General features: G+C 42.4%; 2 protein-coding genes across 2 annotated transcripts; both read right to left on the reverse strand.

Annotated features, from left to right (window-relative positions):
• Positions 1 to 212: 212 nt before the first annotated feature.
• Positions 213 to 1,489, reverse strand: LOC122652586. The gene is made up of 2 exons (XM_043846374.1): positions 1,438 to 1,489; positions 213 to 1,331 (listed from the first exon to the last, which is right to left on the reverse strand). Exons 1-2 carry the CDS (start codon positions 1,486 to 1,488, stop codon positions 900 to 902), a joined length of 483 nt encoding a protein of 160 aa, XP_043702309.1. The 5' UTR covers position 1,489; the 3' UTR covers positions 213 to 899.
• An 8,776-nt stretch (positions 1,490 to 10,265) lies between these two features.
• LOC122650748 lies at positions 10,266 to 11,342 on the reverse strand. Its single transcript, XM_043844137.1, has one exon. The coding sequence runs from the start codon at positions 11,340 to 11,342 to the stop codon at positions 10,266 to 10,268; it is 1,077 nt and encodes a 358-aa protein (XP_043700072.1).
• Positions 11,343 to 20,307: the final 8,965 nt, after the last annotated feature.

Genomic DNA, 20,307 nt, shown 5'->3' on the forward strand with positions numbered 1-20,307 from the left:
GTTCCCTAGTGCCTCTAACAAGGGGGTGGCGCAATGACCATTCTATCCCTGCCCGAACACTCTACCCTAGTGGGGTCCACGCCTCCACCCCCTTATTAGAGGCATTGGGGAATTGGGCTGGGCAAGGAACTAGAGGAGATAATTTTCCTCTAATGGACCCACGCACACATATTTTCTTTTGATTTAAGTTTGTCATATATTATGTTGTACAATTGAAGATCAAAAAACTATTGAAACTTGAAAAACATAATATGAAAACCAAAATAAGGTCATTATTTATCCTTCAAATAGCATAAGGAGTGTAACATGTAACACAAGCAAGAGAAATTGAAGATAATCAAATCTTCAAATGTTTCTCAACCTAAACTCTTTGTCCAGACCACTCCATTCTCATTTATCCAATGGCAAACTTCAATTAGTCCTGGTCCAAAACCTAGCATCTTAAAAGCAAGATTGTTTAGATTCCAAGTCGATGTATCGTAGTGGCATGCCATGATTGCATGATTCAATTTCTTCCGAGCATGTATATCAACTGCATATACTTTTATATTCTTCAAAATATGACAATAATAGACTTGAAATAGGAATGGCATACTATGACATAAGATTGGTGGTTCGGAGAGGTTTCCATGGATAAGTTTCACAGCTCCAATTGTGACATTCTCATAAGATCCTTCAATGCTCTCCGTGCTCCATATGTGTATATGGTGCCCTAATTTCTCGACAACAAAATCGATGAGATCCTCTGCAGAAGTCGCACAGGTTCTCTGCTTGCCTCGGATGGGGCTCTCCTCACATATCTCAAGACTATCTTGAATATACTTACCCATGTTTGATTCATCCACCACATCAAAAAGCTTCTTCAATTCCTCAATCTTCGCAAAGGAAAATGGGATTTTTTATGCCAAATTTCGTGGCAAGAATGATTTATATGACATTGGGTCCCTTAGATCAGGTACAGGTATGAGAGCTCCCTCTTTAACCATTGACTCCCGGAAATATGGCAATCCTCCTTGGCTGGCAACCCACAATGGTGTTTCATTTGGAAGTTCATCATATTTCTCTTTGACATGATTCCATTTGGCTATTGGTGGCAGGGTTGTGTAGTCTATTGTCTTCTTCACTAGTGCATTTGTAGAACAAGCAATATTAGCATACTTACAGAACAAATGTAGGTGAGAAGTGAATTCATTTTCCTTGATAAGTTTCATAAACATTTCCATCTGATGGAGGCTTAATGGAGAAGCCTTTGCAACTAACCAATGTGGAGGGTGTGGAAGACCAATATGCTCTTCCCAATAATGTGAGAAGGCATTTGTAACTTGAAAACCCTACAATTTCATAGGAAAAAAAATAAACCAATTAAGAAAGATAAAACAGGAACAGCAATAACCATGTTGAAATGAATGAATAATGGAAAAACATAATTTTTCTTACACTAAAGTATGATATTATCAAAAGGCCAAGCAAGAGATTGGGATGTCTCATGATGTAATTGAAACAAGAATGAAATGAGTTTTGGACTATATGGCTTTGTGAGAATGGCTTGTTGCATGGGGGTTTGAATTTATAGAGGAAACTCTGTAGTACCAACAAATAAAAAGATTGTGGAGGGTGGGGGGGGGGGAGTTTTTGCCAGTCCCCTAAATAGCTTAACGTATTATGTATTTCAATTTTCCCTACAAAAAAGTGATCAACTTCAAAAGCATGTGTGAGGGGGTCAAGGGGGATAATTTGATGCGGGTACGGGTACCCATCCAAGGGACCTTTCTCAATTTTCAATACTTCTTCAAAAAATTTTCAAAGTAGTAATAAAACACAAGGAAAAGTCAATAGACCCGAAACTTGACTTTCAAGGACGGCTTTTATCCCTATCTGTCGATATCTCGGAGTAATGGAGGAAACTATTGCTTTGATAATGCAGGTCGATTCACGGTTTGCCCCGGTGGTTCGCTACTCCCTTGGGAGAACTGCTTCAGGAGCTTGATCGGTGATTCAAGTCTCCTTAGTATCATCAAGTCCACATTTACTTGCTTTCTAAGAAATGGAGTCCTATTAGATACCATATTTGATCCCTTGTGGGTCTTCTCCTTTTCTCCTAGTGAGGCCTGATGGCCAATCGACCCTTGAATTATACAAAAAAATAAAATAAATAAATAAACAAAATAGGTCAGTTAAAACTTAAATTTTGTGGACTTGATCTTCACATGATCATCCATGCTTTGCCAAGGTTTCAAACCAATCAGCTCTTCCTACTTGAAGATATAATGTCACCAAAATTGGTTGACAACTCAACTTTGTCAGACTTGGAAAAAATGCAAGGGTAGAAATATTATCATGGTGGACCATAAGCCAACTCGACCCATAAACAAAATTCAAATTTTCCTCAAACTACTGAAGCCCTGTGCACCCAATAAAGGGCATTTATTTTCCAAAAAAAAAAATAAAAAATGCTAAGAAAGATATAGACAAAAAACTAAATTATTAAATTCATCCACTAAAACAATAATGTATGAGTTCCGCAGTCCAAATTTCTGTGAACTTAATGACTATTTCCTACCCGAAAATATAACTGCAAAAAAAGAAAAAAAAAAAGAAAAGAAAGAAAATAGTATAAAACAGAAGAGACCCAAACTTTCCCTTTTAAAAGGTTAAAAGATCACTTTATTCTTTGGACATTCCTAACCAAAGATTGGGATGTTAGAAAAATTTTGAAAAAACAATGCATCAATCAAAAAATTGATGTCCTAAATTGTTATTTAATTAAGAGATATGTCTCTCTCTTTTTTATTTTTTTGTGAAGATCCTCAGCCATACATTGTTTAGGTCAGGATAACCTCCCATATGGTTGGCTGTGGGAAAAATTCAAATTTCCAATGTGGGAACCAAGTTTGAGATTTTCGGGTCTCAATGCATGACCATTGAAGGAAAACATTAATCATAGCAAAAATTAGAAAGAACAGTTAGGGCATATAAAAGATAGTACAGTTGTTAGTGAAGGAAATTTTGTAGTGGATGAATTAAGATATCTCTAATGTGGCAACAGGAAAATTTTCTATTTTCGAAGCTTTATGATAAAGTTTTTTTACTAGTAGGCTTTAAAGGGAATCTGTAGACCAAGTTTTGCCAAGTAAAAGGGTGATGTATCAATTTTGACTATATGGATATTAGAAGTGGTATAGGATTGGCCACATGTCAAATTTAGATTCAAATTCAAACATTTACCTTTCCATATAGTAGCATATTCACTTGTATTTTCAGCTGCCTATTTCTTCTTTATAAATTCACATTTCTTTTACTGGATTTCAATGCTTTATTTCCACTTGGTGAACGTCATTTTGATTTAAACTTTACATGCGAGCATGGGACCTTGTGCTCTACTTGTCAACAAAATTTCAGCTCTATTCAATGTGCCACGAGGTAGATATTTTTGGTGGTCTAAAGATACCATTGTACCACTAAAACTTCTCTCAATGCTAATAGACATGCATAAGAAAAAGATTTCCCCCCTCTCATCTTATTTTCTACCCCTAATACTTCAACTAAATGACAATACCAACACAAATGATTATAGGCAGCTTCGATATTTATTCCATCATCTTCTTCCAATTGTCATACTCAAGATAGCAATGCACCTCAGCCTATTCCAGCTTATTTACTGTTGAACATTCAAAACTAACTTATTTTAGCTTTTGTAGTGCGAAGAAATCTGCTAGAGAGATATTCTCCAAGAACACAACTGTCAAATTAATTCAGAGCTAGAAGAAATTGGGAAAACCAGAGTTGGCACTGCAAAGCAATAGAGTATCTTTGTTGATTATTGAACTTAGGTTACATGAGCGTCGAGGCTCCTTATTTATAGTGTTTGGGGTAGGGATCTGAGGCAATCTTACCCTTTTCGGTATTTCCTTTTATGGGAGCATGGATTTTGGAAACTCCCACTCTAACTACCATCTCCCTTAGATCTAGGAATCTGATGATTCTTGGAGCACATGGGACTCCTACTTGGTTACACAACTGCCTTAGTGGGCCCGCCTCCATACCGTCATAAGCGTGGTTTCTTCTCAGGCACGCTTCTGAACCAATCTTGCTTGCGGTCCATGGTAGGCCACGTGTAGGGTTGAGATTTGTGCACAGAATGTGGTGTATAATTTGCCCCTACTCCCTTTATCCTTGGTAAGGTATAGGGAGTATATTTATCCTTGGTATCCTATGCGGGATTATGCGGAACTTGGGTTGTATGTTGGTGATGCTGAGGACTTATGGATCAAACTCTTTGTCTTCATTTTTTCTTCAGGACATTTTTATCCTCTGTAGGCTTTTTATAATCTTGCCGCCATTAGCCGCTATTTGCACGTGGCAGCGAAATATCTTCCCTTTTTTGTGCTTTTTGAGAAGTGATTGATTGGATGCCATAAAGTTTAAATTTAAACTTCTTTGCTTTCCCAATGTTCTTTGATAAAGGCGGTCTTTTCCTCTTCCTGAGATCTGGGCCATTTGTAAGGGTTTGAACAGTTAGATTTTTACGAGGGGTACGTTGATGCCCCCAAGAGTATAAAGTGTTTTGCCTTCCCTCTCTTTTCTTCCTTGATCATCCTCGAGTTCTTCTGTTAAAGATATTTCTTTGAAGCTTCTGCAGTCGCTTTGTTCAGTGCTCCTTTTTTTCTTCGACTATACCTTTCTCGTCCCAAGTAAGTTCTTTTCCCTTTTTCCTTTTCATTGAACTGCATTTTCTTTTTATTCATCTTTGGAAAATGGGGAAGTCCAAGAAAAGTTCAACCTCAAAGTTGAATCCAGAGGTGGAATCCTTGTTGGACGAGGGGGAGAAGTTGTATCATGGAGTTACTCTGGAAGAATCTCGAGGGGCTTCGTCCCGGTCCTCCCCAATAGAGGCTGCAAGTTCTAGGATCCCCATATTGGTTCCTAGGAATTCTTCTGGGGCATCTGCCAGTAGTTCTAGCCTTTCCTCCAAGAAATTGCTGGGTAGAAGGGGATATCGAGTTCGCCAACCCCAACATGATCCCACCATTGGAAAAGGGGTGGATGATATTCCTTCTGTCTAGACTGAGTATAACCTGTTGGAGATCCAAAATGTCTACGCCGTCCCCGACTCTGTAATTCTCAGGGTCCCATCTCCTGAAGAAAGGTTAAATCACCCACATCGTCATGAGGTGGGTCTGATTTTAGATGCCTTTGAAGCTGGGCTTCAATATCCTCTTCCTTCCTTCGTTGCTCGGCTCCTTAGACATTATAAGATTCCCCCCAGTCAATTAGTTCCCAACTGCTGGAGATGTGTGGGGGCTTTTATTATCAAGTGTACTCAATTGGGTAGACGTCCCTCTCCTGCCCTGATCATCAGATGCTTCACCTTAAATCAGAATAATGGTCATCTGGGGTGGTACTATTTCCATCAAAGGGATGTTCTAATTGTGGGCCCTCCCCCATCTGCTATCCATGGTTGGAAGCAGAGATTCTTCTGGGCAGCTCATGAAGGCCTAAGTGTCCCACTGTATGGGATTATCCCAATGCCACAGTTGGGAATAGAATTTCGTCCTTGGACATTGAAGATCAGTTAACCCTAGAGAAGCTGATGGCTGACAATAATCGGGTCAAAGCTAGGGCTATTGGTGTTCTGAATATGAACGATTTGGAGAGGGGTGAGCACCTCGGGAATTCCTCGTTTCACCTTTCCCACAATGTTTCGTATGAGTCTAACTTTTTCTCATTCTGTTTACTTTTTGGCTGTAGTGGAATTTCCTTTGGATTCTCTTGCCGCATTTATGGAGAGTGAAAACCTCCAAGTAGCTGGAGACGTGGTTCTCTCTTCCTCAGACAAAAGTAGGAAGAGAAAGGCGCTCCCAACCAAGCAAGATAAGGGCCAGTCAAAGAAGGGTCCCACTAAGGTTCCTCCCTCGCCTTCCCGAAGTGTCAAAATTGCAGATCCTTCAGACAAGGGGAAGAGTTCCTCTTCGGGTTTGGTCACACAGCAGGAGGATGAGTCTTCTTTAGTCCTTAAGGATCCACCGCCCCCAGACAAGACTAAGAAGAACAAGGGGAAAGAGAAAGTAAGCACGGATTTATTCGTTCCCTGGTGGTCGATTAGTAACGACCAGAGGGTGATTGGTAGTGTTGCTACTGCCGAGAATTTGGCACTGAACTGCGTTCCTCCAGCTGACCTTGATTGGTTATCCGAGATGGATGACGATACGCTGGAAAAATCAACCCTTGCACGGTCTTACAAGGTGAAGTTCTAATCTCATCTTGTGTTTTAGTTATCTCCCATTTTCTACCTATTGATTTTCCTTTCTACACCAGGCACTTGCCTTTGTCTTTGGGCTCGTGGAGCGTAAGAGAAAAATCACCGTGGTGTACGTGGAATCAGAGAAAGAAATGCGGAATTTAAAGAAAGCTGCCTGGGATAATGATGAACGGATTTTCCTGTTGAAGGCTGACGTAACGGACCTCAAGACAGGAAAAGAGGCTGCCGAGAAAGCACTAGCAGAGGCTGAGGAGAAGCGGAAGCAAGTAGAGAAGGACGCTGAGTCTTCTTTAGCTTCTTATGCTAAGGTCAAAGAAATACTAGCGGAGAAAGAGTTGTTGATTAAGAATCAGAAGGCTGAGATTGCTACCCTGAAGGCCCAAATCGAGGGTGCGGGGGCCAAGGCTGTCGATGAATATCTCGATTCTGAGGCTTACAAGATTAGTCATATGTCTACTGCATCCTTGACCTTTTTGAAAATAGCTTACTCCATTTGGCAGCAAATAAAGGAGAGGCACCCGGATTTTAATTTTGAGGGCATATCTGAGATACAAAACATGCTCGTACGGTTCAAGTCTGGTGCTTATAAGCCTGCGTCTTTTGTTGGCCGTTTAGACATTCCTCGCCCATCTTCTTCTTCAGTGACTCCCACAGCTGTTGGGACCATAGTGGGTGGTCAAGGCTCTTCAGTTGGCAAAGGGGAAACGGATGTGGCCATGCCTGAGCAGGCAGGGGTTGAGGTTCCAACTGAGACGATCCCAAGATAAGTTACTGACCAAAGCATTGAGCCGAGAAACGAGGATCCCTTGCCAGCTCCTGTCGACGTCCCTGCCGATGCCCAAGCCATCTCAGATGTTGAAAATACCCCTGTAGTTTGACTTTCCTGCCTCTCGTTACTTGTCACTGTTTCATTCTCTCTCTCTTTTTTTTTGAAAGTGTAGGCTTGTGCCACCAAAATACTGGAATTTGTAATGAAGGATGACCACAATTCATTTACTTTTCGAATTCTCACCCATTCGAGCATAACTATTTTTTTCTTTTTATTAGGACAATCTTCCTTTGTGCGGTATTGCGCCAGTTGATGATTCGGAGCGAGAAAGGGAACTTCAATCTAGAATAACAACATATGCTAGAGCCAATGATGTGCTGAGGAAATACTATTACTGTTTGAAGAATGAGCTTGATTATCTTAAATCTCTCGAGCGTTGGGAGGAAGATCTACTGACCAGGCTAGAGTTCGCCCGAGATGTTGTCGACAATGTCATTGATTATCTTTAGGCCGAGAAATACGCTGCGACCAACCTTACTATTGAGCATGTTGTTCAGTCGGTGGCTTTTAAACGTCTTTGTGATGATAAGGCCTTGGAGGGTGCCCAACGTTTATACGAGAGGATAAAGGAAGTTGCCCCCCACTTCAGATGGGGGAAAATTAAGTTAACTTTTAATCCCCGCATGCCAGCTAGGGAGGCAGTGCTAGATCCTTCTTCACTTTCAATTCCATTCTTCCCCCCTCCTCAGAACGTTCCTGGACCTCTGCCCCCCAATCCTCCTAGTCCCGAGCCTAAGGATTTGTGAATGTTCATATTGTACTTCGGGGAGCAACCGCTGTCCCTTACCTTAAAATAAATTATGATTTTCCATGGAAATATCTCAATAACTTTCTGGGTATTAACAATGTTTACCTTTCTACATGTTGTGTATATTCATTATGACGCAAATCTTTTCCCCAAGGATTTGTTGTGGATTCCCCACGCAAAAATTTATTGTTCCCACCTCGACTGACGCTTTGGTTAATTCACCATTAATGGAATTGGTACAGAAGCCGGATCGTTGCCTTCGTAATTGCACCCTTCCCCTTTTGAGGTAGCACCAGTCCAATGGACATTGGACATGTGGCCCTAGACGTGACTTCCCTTTACTTTAGGTAGTTGGGCCTTGATATTCTCTTTCGAACGTGAACCATCGCTGGGCCCTTTAAATAGCGCTTATGCCCTTTGCTCCTTATGCTTTTGTTCCTCCTGGATCCATGGGTCCCCTACGCTTATCAGCCTTCTGCTTTCTTATGGAAATTCCAAGTATTCTCTGGTGCTTTGGGTGCCGGCGTCTTCATAGATTCAGAGGCTGCAAATTTTGGAAGGTGTATGTACTTCCAGTTGCTTCTTTTGGCCTCAATCTTCAATCGACATTGGCCCTCATAGCTTCGATCCTCAATCGACACGCAGTGTCCTTTAGGTTTCCTGGCTTTGGGGCCCTCTCTGCATGTAATATGCCCTCACAAATGCCTGGAGGGGGAACGTTACATCAAAGAAATTGAGAGTCTTGAGGGGGCTATTTTCTGCCTACCCTAACCTCTTAAGGATTCAAGGTGTGATGATTTGGCGGTGGCAGTGCGCTGGAGGACCTAAACCGGCGCTACGCTCGTGCTCTTCAAGCTCCTTGTATCCTGCAGGGGTAGGGGGAGTGGTAGCAGGGCTATTTTGGTGCTTTAACAGAGCTTCCTAATGCCCTGATGATGAATCCCATTTGGCAAAATGGTCCTCTTTTGCTCTCTTGGGGTCGCTTTGGAACAGATACAACTGCCTTATAAATGTCAGGGTTGATCTCCATCTATCCGATGTTGTTGTTATGGCTACCCCTGTTTCATACCCCTTGGTCTCTAGTACCTGCATCGTTGATCGCCCTACTCGGGAGGATCAAGACAAGGCAGATCAGGCTTGTGGTTTAGGCGCACCTATAGTTTGCCCCATTTTCTCCTTCCTGAAGATGAATCTGGACCTGAGCATATTCGATCATAAATTGGCTCTTGTAATTGCGTCAACCTTGGATGTTGTAATTATCTCATGTACTTGTATTGAAATTTTGGATATATTAATAAAAGATCTTCATTATTTGAGCATCCTTCATTTGTATTTCTTTTGATGGACTTCTGCTCCTTATGCTTTTTCTCATTTGTTCAGATGTTCCTTGTATTGATTGGAGAAAACGCCCTTGTGGTGCAACTCACCATTATGGTCGGATGACCATCAGGTTGATTGGAAAAACGCCCCTATGGTGCAACTCACCATTATGGTCAGATGACCATCAGCTTGATTGGGGAAACACCCTTATGGTATAACTCACCATTATGGTCGGATGACCATCAGCTTGATTTGAGAAACGCCCCTATGGTGCAACTCACCATTATGCTGATTGCTGGCATATTATTAGTAACAGAGATAAACATTTGGGAAAAGGATAATTGCAAAAATAGATCATTGCCATAAATTGCTTGATCAACTGTGGATACCTTTATTGGCCGTAGCCTGATATTTCCAATAAGAAAAACTTTGCTTTAATCTACTGAAAATTGAACTGAAAATTAAAATTGAACAATTTGACCTTATTGGTAGAATTTTCGCAAATTTTCTGCATTCCACGACCGTGGTAGGGGTACCCCCTCTAGAGTCTCCAAATGAAAGGCCCCTGGAGCTACTTGTTTGGAGATTCTATATGGTCCTTCCCAGTTGGGTGCTAATTTTCCTATGGACCTCGGGTCTGAAGCTTCTACCTTACGTAAGACCAATTCTCCTTGGTGAAATCTTCTGACTTTCAGCTTAGAATTATAGTGGCGTGGTGTTCGCTGTTGATGAGCCGCATTTTTTACCCGGGCTGTTTCTCTAATTTCTTCCAGTAGATCCAAGTTTATCCTTAGTTCTTCATCATTAACTTCTGGGTTATAGAATTGAACCCTTATGGATGTTTCTCCTACCTCCACAGGAATTACCGCATCTGTTCCATATGCCAACATGAAGGGCGTTTCACCGGTTGCCAGCCTCATTGTCATTCTGTATGTAAATAAAATGTTAGGTAACTCTTCCACCCACAATCCCTTAGCAATTTCTAGCTTCTTCTTGATTCCATCTAGTAGAATTTTATTTATCGCCTTTGCTAGTCCATTGGATTGGGGGTGGGCAACTGAGGTCTTCCTTAGTTGGATTTCGTACTGATCACTGAACTCCTTGAATTTTTATTCCAACTGTTTTCCATTGTCAGTGATGAGGGTTCTCGGTATTCCATATCTGTAAATTACGAAGTGTAGGAAAAATTTCCATACCTTTGCCGCAGAGATCATTGCCAAAGCTTCTGCCTCTATCCACTTGGTAAAATAGTCGACAGCCATGACTACAAATTGTCTACCCCCAGATGCTTTGGGAAAAGGTCCCAATATATCCATGCCCCATTGTACAAAAGGTAATAGACTTGAAATTGAGGTGAGTTCTGTTGCAGGTTGGCATGTGATAGGTGCAAACTTTTGACACTTTAGGCATTTGCAGACAAAACTCATTGCTTCTTTGCAGAGGTAAGGCAAAAAATATCCTTGTTTGATGACTTTGTGAGCGAGCGCCATGCCCCCGAAGTGTTTTCCACAAATGCCCTCATGTACTTCCCGTAAAACATATTCTGCCTCAGTTGGTCGGAGACATTCCAGGTAAGGCATAGCAAAGGCCTTCTTATAGAGGATTCCTCCTATTATTGTATACCGAGCTGCCCTTATTCTTATTTTCCTTGCTTCCTCCCTGTCGTCTGGTAATGTGCCCTTTTGGAGATAATTCATTAGAGGATCCATCCAACAGGGTTCCATCTCGATTGGTAATATCTCTTCTGATCTTTCTATGCTCAGAGTGGAAAGGACATCTATGTAGACAGTTTTGCCCAGGTCTTGGAAATCTGATGTGGCCAGTCTTGAAAGGGCATCTGCTGATGTATTGTGTGCTCGGGGTACTAGGAGTATCTCGAAGTGGCTGAATGTGGTAATTAGGTCATGCACTTTGCCTAGGTACTGTGTCATGCGAGGTTCCTTTGCCTCATATTCTCCTTTGACCTGATTGACTATCAGCTGCGAGTCGCTGTGTACGGTAATATTCCTCACCATCAAACTTTGTGCTAATTTCAGTCCGACAATTAGGGCTTCATACTCCGCCCCATTGTTGGTTGTTTGGAATTCAACCCTTAGCGCATATTGTACTAAGAATCCACCAGGGCTTGTTAGTATCAGTCCCGTACTGCAACCATGTGCGCTGGATGAACCATCCACAAACAGCATCCACTGCTCTGTCCCTTCCTCGGGCTCCTCACTTGGCGAAACTTCTTCTTTGGGTAGTGTGCATTCCACCACAAAATCTGCTAGGACTTAAGCTTTAATGGCAGTTCGAGGCTTGTACTGGATATCAAATTCACCTAGTTCTACCAACCATGCTACTAACCTCCCAGAATGATCAGGTTTGGCTAGTATCTTCTTCAGTGGTTGGTTAGTGATTACTTCAATAGTGTAGGCTTGGAAGCAGGGCCTTAACTTTCGGGTGGCCGTTACTAACGCGTAAGCATATTTCTCTATAGTGTTATACCTGGTCTCTGCATCTAGGAGCACTTTGCTGATGTCGTAGATCAGTGTCACCAATACTGCACTTACTGCTACCATGGTTATGGCCATATATAGTTGCAACGTGTCTCCCGGTTCAGGTTTTGTCAGGAGGGGTGGTCGCTCTAAGTACCTTTTGAATTTCGTGAAGGCAGCCTGACATTCCTCCGTCCACTTGAAGGTGAGCTTGGCTCCTTTAGCTTCTCTCTCTCGTGCTCGGTTCTTCAAAGTTTTAAAGAAAGGTAAACAACGATCTCCCGAGGTCGAGATAAATCTTCACAATGCAGCTATCCTTCCGGTGAGTTCTTGTAGCTCCTTAACTCTCCCAGGTGGGCGCATCTCCAGAATGGCTTTTATTTTTGCAAGATTGGCCTCTATTCCTCTTATTAAGACCATAAAACTAAGGATTTTTCGGGAGGTGATGCCGAAGGCGCACTTGGCTGGATTCAACTTCATCTTACTTTTTCTCAAGACTTGGAACGCCTCGTCCAGATCTCTAATATGGTCATCTGCCTTTAGACTTTTTACCAGCATATCATCCACATATACCTCCATGTTTCGCCCTATCTAGTGCTCGAAAATGTGATTTACCAATCGCTGGTAAGAAGTCCCGATGTTCTTCAACCTGAAGGGCATACGGGTATAATAGTATGTATCCCTCCCTACAATGAAGGAAGTCTTCAAGATATCTGGCTCATACATCCTGATCTGATTATAACCTGAGTAGGCATCCATGAAACTCAACATCTCATGTCCCACCGTTGCGTCTATTAGTAAATCAATGCGTGGTAAAGGGTAATAGTCCTTAGGGCAAGCTTTATTCAAATCAGTAAAATCAATACACATTCTCCACTTTCCATTAGGTTCGGGGACCATTACAACGTTAGACAACCATTCTGGGTAGATGGCCTCCTCGATAAAACCAGCTTCTAACAGCTTCGTCACCTCCTCGATCACCTTTTCTTGCTGCTCAGGGGTGAAGATTCTTTTCTTCTAGAATATCGGCTTGGCAGTGGGATACACGCTGAGCTTGTGCTCAACCAGCTCGCGGTCTACCTCGGGCATGTCTGTTGTGGATCACACAAATACATCTGCATTTGCCCCCAAAAAATTTATGAGGGCAATCCGTTTCTCTCCATTCAACCTTGCACCTATCTGCACAGTACGCTTTACATCTCCTTTAATGATTTCTACAGGGGCCAGATCTTCTGCAGGTTCATTCCTTTCTTGCTCGATGACATCTCGGTTGTCGTCCAGATTGATCATTAGTGTTTGTGGCTCCTTTCCTTTAGCATGCAAATATCCTTCGTAGCACCTATGGCCAGCTATCTGACTTCCCCTACACTCTCCTATCCCATGGCCAGTGGGGAACTTCATCATTAGGTGTGGGGTAGAAACTACCGCCTGTAGCCCATTGAGTCCTGGCCGCCCTAAAATTCCATTATGGGTGGAGTTCACTTTCACCACTAAAAAGTTCATCTTCACCGTTGTAAGTTTGGGCTCCATTCCCACGGTCACGAGTAGCTCAATGGATCCTTTGACCTGTACTGGGGCCCCATTGAATCCGTAGAGGGGGGATTCCACTCTCTTCAGCATCTCCGATTTCAGGAGCATTTTCTCAAAGGCATCATAATACAAGATGTTAACCGAGCTCCCGTTGTCTACAAGGATTCTCCCCACCATACAATTGGCGATGATCATCCTGATCACCAGTGCATCGTTATGAGGAACTTGGATGTCAGCTAAATCTTTATCAGAAAAGGTTATGGGCTGATCCATCCTCCTTTTATCTAATACCTCAATTTGAAGCACATTTCGAGCATGATGTTTTCGAGAGTTAGAAGTTTCTCCCCCCATGCTCAGTCCTCTAAATATGGTGGTTATCTCTCTTAACGGTGCATTCTCCGCATGTGGCTTACCTCGAGGTGGTTCTTCCATATTGGCCTTAGCAGGCAATCTCTGTCTTCCCTCAGGTTCTCGAGTTCGATAATCTGGTCTTCTGTCGCTTCCTTCCCTCTTGACGAACCTTCCTAGGCAACCCCTCTGAATAAGGGCCTCAATCTCATCCTTCAGTTGTCAACATTCTTCAGTGTCATGGCCATGGTCCTGGTGAAACTGGCAACATTTATTCTTATTACGTTCATATGTGGGTTTCACCATCTTGGCGGGCCAGTGTAGGGTCACCTGGTCCTTTATCTCATTCAAGATATGAGCTTGGGTATGAGTAAGGGCCATATAGTCTGGTTGGATTCTAGATCTGTGGTTTTGGGAACCCAGGCCTTTCTTTCATCCTCCTTTCTTCTAATGTCTTTGTCATCTCGGTTGCATTTCGAACCAGCCTCCCGGACAGACTCGTCCTTCTTTTTTTGGGCCTTCTTCTCGGGTTTATCTTCCTTCTTTGCCGTAAGAACTTCGGCCAAATTGATATATTTCTCACAGCGTGAGAATAGCTCTCACATATCCCTTGGTTCATCCATAATCAAGGAATTTTTTAACTCAACGTCACGAATGCCGCTGCGCAATGCCTAAAATTTCACCATTTTGTAGGATTAATCGCTTGCCAATCCCCCAAAAGATGCCTTATGAGGGAAGGTGTAACTTTAATTCCTTATTGCACACCAGCCAGTGTGCATCGTTCCCTCGCCCGAGTCGGGATCTGGGCAGGGCATTTTGGGTCACTCCCAATAATCCCCCCCTAATGCACGCCCAATAACAGAGCACCCATGGCACCGGGGAGACTCGAACTTGCGACCACCTGCTTTGATACCAATTGTAGGATTAAGCCCTTGCCAATCCCCCAAAAGACGCCTTGTGAGGGAAGGTGCAACTTTAATTCCTTATTGCACACTAGCCAGCGCGCATCGCTCCCTCGCCCGAGCCTAGATCTGGGTAGGGCATTTTGGGTCACTCCAAACACATTTGGTCCATGTTACGCACTTCCAAGGCTTCTTTATTGAATCTTGTCAGAAAGCCTTTGAGTGACTCATTGGGGCGCTGCATTATGGCTAGCAGATTGGTAGCTATCTTCTTGTGAACTCTACTGCTCACAAAGTGGGCCAAGAAGGCCCTCCTCAGATCGGTAAAGTTGGAAAGAGAGCATGGGGGAAGTCGTGAGAACCACTGTCGTGCCGCTCCTTTCAGAGTGGAAGGAAAAGCCCTACATATGATTGCATCAGAGGCACCCTAAAAGAACCATAAGGACTTGAAGGTCTCCAAGTGGTCCTCCGGATCTGTGGTGCCTGCATATTGTTCTATGGTCGGCATCTTGAACCCCTTTGGATGAGGTTCAAACCGTACCTCATTGATGAACGCCAGATCCGTAGTAAAGTGAAAGTTATGATTAGGGGCTTGGTTCTTTCCCTGTATGACTTCTTGGATTTGATCTTGGAGTTCCAAGACTTTTTTGTTTAGAGCCTGTTCAACTTTGGTCATCTGAGAATCTTGATTCTTGGCGTTGCGCTGCGCCTCCTTGTTTCTCCGTCGAGTATTGTTAGCATTGCTATGGCTTTCATTATGGCGCAGAGATGGAGATCTTTCGTCATCCTGTGGAGGAGGTGGGGGTATGGGGATCCCCTGTAAGAGGTCACGCTGCATCTCCATCATCTGCTCTATCTTATCTTCCCAGCGGGTCTGCATTGCGTCGAACTGTTCCACCGTCGCGTAACGTGGTGGATCTGCCTGTAATCTAGAATGAGACCCCTCCTGGAATGGTAATCCATTATTTTCCAGAATAGGATCCTCGACTCCTTGATGCGAGCCGACCGAAGGAGGCAAGATTTCCCCCTAAATAGTAGGAGGGGGCACCGGAGGAGCAATAGTTGCTGCTGTTGCGGCGGTGGCGGCAGCTCTGGTAGCCCTAGATTGATTTTTGGTGTTGGTCATGGTGGGATCTTCGTAGGTCTTTTGCTCCGGTTCCCACAGACGGCGCCAAACTGTTGTATGAAGAAATCTGCTGGAGAGATATTCTCCAAGAGCACAACTGTCAAATTAATTCAAAGCTAGAAGAAATTGGGAAAACCAGAGTTGGCACTGCGAAGCAATAGAGTATCTTTATTGATTATTGAACTTTGGTTACATGAGCATCGAGGCTCCTTATTTATAGTGTTTGGGGTAGGGATCTGAGGCAATCTTACCCTTTTCGGTATTTCCTTTTATGGGAGCATGGATTTTGGAAACTCCCACTCTAACTACCATCTCCCTTAGATCTCGGGATCTGATGATTCTTGGAGCACGTGGGACTCCTACTTGATTACACAACTGCCTTAGTGGACCCGCCTCTGTAACCATTGTAAGCGTGGTTTCTTCTCAAGCATGCTTCTGAACCAATCTTGCTTGTGGTCCAAGGTAGGCCATGTGTAGGGTGGAGATTTGTGCACAGAATGTGGTGTATCACTTTTCAAAAACTGGGAATTGCATTTTTGAGTAAACTCTTCAAAAAACTTTGCAAATGACAAGGACCTAATCTCTAAAAATTTGGCTGGGGAATCATTCCAATTCTAGGCCTGCTTAAGACAAGAAAATATGTCAATCTAGTTACGCAAGCACAAGAAAAGGATGAGAAGATGTAATACCGAACTTAACTGAACTCATTTGATTGTAGGGTACTTATTACCAGCTACTAACCATTGTCAAGGGGGAGGACCATCTCGATATCACAAATTGATGCTATCCTAATCGAGATTGTGATGACAATAGACCTAGAGAAGTGTTTCCAAATAGTCTGTAACATCCACTGATGCAGTAACTTCATCAAGTACTAACACTTTTCTCATCTTAAGCAGCACCTACTCTAAACAAGCTAGCTTCCATTGACCCATGCTCAAATTTTCTCCATTCTCAATCACTATTTGTAGGACCGAATGCAACTCAAGAATGGGGTGAATTGGGGGTTGTGACTAATTTAAACAATATATATAACAAATACCCAAAATCATTCCCAACATTACCCATCAGAAAAATAACATCAAATAATAAACATATCAAGTGTCATGGATGATATTATCAAATGTTTGGTGTAAAATTGCACAAGAAAGAGATAGAGCGAAAAAGAAAAGGATGCACACAACCAATTTATAGTGGTTCAAATCCAACTTATCCTACATCCCCTATCCATATGGGGTATGTGAATGGATAGAGATGGTGAAAACAAAGATAGGTGTAAGAGGCAAAAATGAATACATGATAAGAATTAAAAGGATGAAAGAAGCGCAAAAACAAAATAAAACATGTGAAGCATGGATGAGTAAACAAATATGAATGATGCACTAACAAATATCATAATTTTTTTTAATAGTTAAATCATTAGAAAAGGGAAAACAATTACAACTCAAAGGCAGCCAATCTTAGACTTGGGAAGAAAAATCCTAAGGCTAAGAAGGCCCCAACAACCACTAGGACATGCCTACGAAGAAGATCAAGCCTAAAGCATTAAAAGCCAGAAACTAGCCACTGGGATTATACTCCTCTCAATCCAGATTGGACCATTCCTGAGCTAGTAAGAGGTTCCTATGGGATTTCCTACTCTTAGGAACAACAACTCTACACTGGTGCTCAACATCTACTTTGATATCCTTTATGATGCAAGACAAAGACTTTATCTTGTTACAAAATAATCAGAAATTTCTCTCCCTCCAAATGTGAGAAACTGTTGAGCCGAACACCAGCTTGGCAATACAACCAATAGAATGTCCCTTGAAAGTCTCCTCAATCCACCTAGCTTCCAGAAGAATGCTCTTAGTTGGAGTTCTAATAGGATGATAAACACTCAAAATATCTCTCCAATTTTTTTTTAGTAAACGAGCACTCAAAAAATAAATGATCCCTACTGTCTAATCCCGCCCAATAGAAACTACAAAAGGGAGCTACTAACAACTGACGCTTTCGGACCTGATCCTTCGAAGGGAGTTTGCCCATTAGACACCTCCATGTTGTTGTCGAGTGCCTAGAAATACAAGTCTTGAACCATATCGTTGATGCCCAATCCACCCCTGGGGAAGGACATGTCACACAATTCCAAGCTGATTTAGTTGAGAATAATCCGCATGGAGAAGCCATCCAAATGATTGAGTCCTCCCCTAAACCATTACATTTATTGATGCTATCAAGCTGCCCCCAAATAAATCTAAGATCAGAATAAGTGCGATGTTCAAAGTTCCATTTTCCATCTACTAGAATGGATTGCATCTTTGTCAGTCTATCAAAGCCTGCGTCATATCGGATAGGGTCCCCAAATCTGTTTAAGAGTACTCTTGCAGGATGCCAAGGATCAAGCCAAAGCAAAGTTGAAGCTCCATTACAAATTATATGTTGAATATATGGTTTCACACGATGGCGATACTTCAATATCTTCCGCCAGACCCAGGAGCGCTTTTGAACCAGCCGAGCAGTCCAAATGGAATCCATCCTTAGGTATCTATGTTGAACCCATTTCACCCAAAGAGAATCTTTTTTGGAGGCCACCCATCAAACTTACTTCAAAATCCCTACTACATTCATGTCTTGAATATGTCTCACCCCAAGACCTCCTTCATTTTTAGGCTTACATACAACATCTTAAGCAATGAAATGAATTTTCTCCTCCTATGACAGTCCAGACCACAAGAAATTAGCAAACATTGATTCCAACTTCTTAGTTACATAACCAGGAAGCCCAAATAACCCTGACAGATATCATAACTTGATGGTGTGTAAACATACAAATTCTAGACTAAGGGGATGCATGGTGAAAGAAGAAATGGGATATATAATCACATGGAAAGTCAACGAGTGCATGCAGCGAAAAAAGAAAAGGGGAGTCTTAGTCTACGGGGGATGGGGATCATAAGTAAAAGAAAACATGAAAAAGGTGAACAACAAGTGTGTGATTGCATTCTAAAGAGTGAGGCAATTCAAGACAAAACACATTGGGCACACCCTTGAAAGAAAGAAAGCCACTTGTCACTACAAAAACTTCTATCAAGCACCCCCGCAACATTCTCCCGCCTTCTGTTATTTGACCATGTAAAGATTCTTTCCTAAGAGGGGCCCTGAACCCAAGGAGCATGAATCAATCATCGCCTGGAAGTTTGCTGTTGAGCCCAGGTTAAAGCGACCCAGACCTCTCTTCTTATCAAACTTTAAAGTAGCATTAAAATCTCCTACCACACACCACGGTATCGGATTGATAGAAAGATCCACAAGCTCAAGCCAAAGCTCCCGCCTCATAGCTTAAAAGTAGTTGGCGTGAACAAAAGAAATCTGAACCCGTTGCCCCAACGGATCAACATTGACAGTTAATTGTTTTTGTTTTTTACCCCTAATATTATCTAGGACCCGAGGGAGGCCCCTAAAATTTTATTGATAAAAGTGGAATTAAAAACTAAGTACAATGGGGGGGGGACATTGCCGCCTGACCCCAACCCATAGGAGCTCAACCTCTCAACCACTCAGACAAGGGAAACCTGTACCCTTTACATTAGAAGGAGATAAAAAGAAGAAGGAAAAATAAAACAAGCAGCTACCTTTTCCAAAAAATCGGCAAACCTGCCCTGTCTTCCTGTAAAATATGTAGAAGCTCCCCTAGAGGCTCTTCCCCAAATTAGAAAATTGTATTAACAACCATTTGGCAAGCCCAATTGGCCAGCCAATCAGCTACTCTGTTGCTTTCCCTAAACGAGAAAGAAATTTCCGAGTGAGTAAAAGTACACAACATCAAAATTTCCTGGAAAAAATACCACCCCTTCCAGAGATTACACTTCTTCTGGTTGATCACTCTAACCGTGAGGGCAGAATCAAAATTAACCACCACATCCATAAAACCTATATCTGAACACAGCTTTAGGCCATCCCTCAAGGCCCTTAATTCTACCACCGAGTTGGTTTATTCCCCATAGAAGTTAGAGAATGACGCCAACACAAAACCATCCTTATCTTTGATAACCTCTCCCCCACCACCTAGCCCTGGGTTACCTTTACAAGCACCATCCACATTCAGCTTCACAGAAATAAAAGGCAGGCACCAATAAATTGGGGTTGGGGATGTTAACTTCGGGGGGATAGCCTCTAAACCGAAGTACCTCCATAATTAGAGTTTCCCTTGCAGTAACTAAGTGCCTGACCTTGGAAGGGTATGGAATAGTTCACACCCAACCCTTGATTTTTTCTATAATCGTACCTGCAGTGCTCTTGGATTCTCCATGTCTCATGTTATTCCTTTCCCGCCAAAGTTCTCAAACAATAGGATGGAAGAACACTAGTAATGACACCACATAGGCTTTTGTTATTAGCTAATCCTTACCAAAATAAAATTCGGCTCTGCACCTCCTGGGCGAATAATCAAATCAACATAAAAAAGTTATGTAAAATAAGTCCATATCTTTGCCGCCGTTCTTCCCCTTATCAAACAGTGATTGGCCATGTCTCTCTTTTGGTTACCACAACAGAAGCATTTAGAGACTAAGGGAATTCCAAGGTCCATTAATGAATCATCTGTGGGGATCCTACCATTGAGGAGCTGCCATGTAAAAAAGGCTATCTGAGTGGGTAGAAATTGATTCCAAATCCATTTTGCATAAGGGACAATTGGAGCTGGTTGCCTAACTTCATTCCAGACCGACTTAGTGGGTGAATTGGCCATCTCCAGATGGATTCCAGCCTAATTTATCACTCTTAA

The sequence above is a fragment of the Telopea speciosissima genome, chromosome 2 (genome assembly GCF_018873765.1).
Source record: "Telopea speciosissima isolate NSW1024214 ecotype Mountain lineage chromosome 2, Tspe_v1, whole genome shotgun sequence".
Taxonomy (NCBI): Eukaryota; Viridiplantae; Streptophyta; class Magnoliopsida; order Proteales; family Proteaceae; genus Telopea; species Telopea speciosissima.

Bases quoted from the DNA above. Each gene is read 5' to 3' on its own strand.
- LOC122652586 (XM_043846374.1), bottom strand. From the start codon at position 1,488: ATGAGACATCCCAATCTCTTGCTTGGCCTTTTGATAATATCATACTTT. The intron at 1,332-1,437 runs GTAAGAAAAATT...ATGAAATTGTAG, and splicing joins TGATAATATCATACTTTAGT to GGTTTTCAAGTTACAAATGC.
- LOC122650748 (XM_043844137.1), bottom strand. From the start codon at position 11,342: ATGCTGTTTGTGGATGGTTCATCCAGCGCACATGGTTGCAGTACGGGA.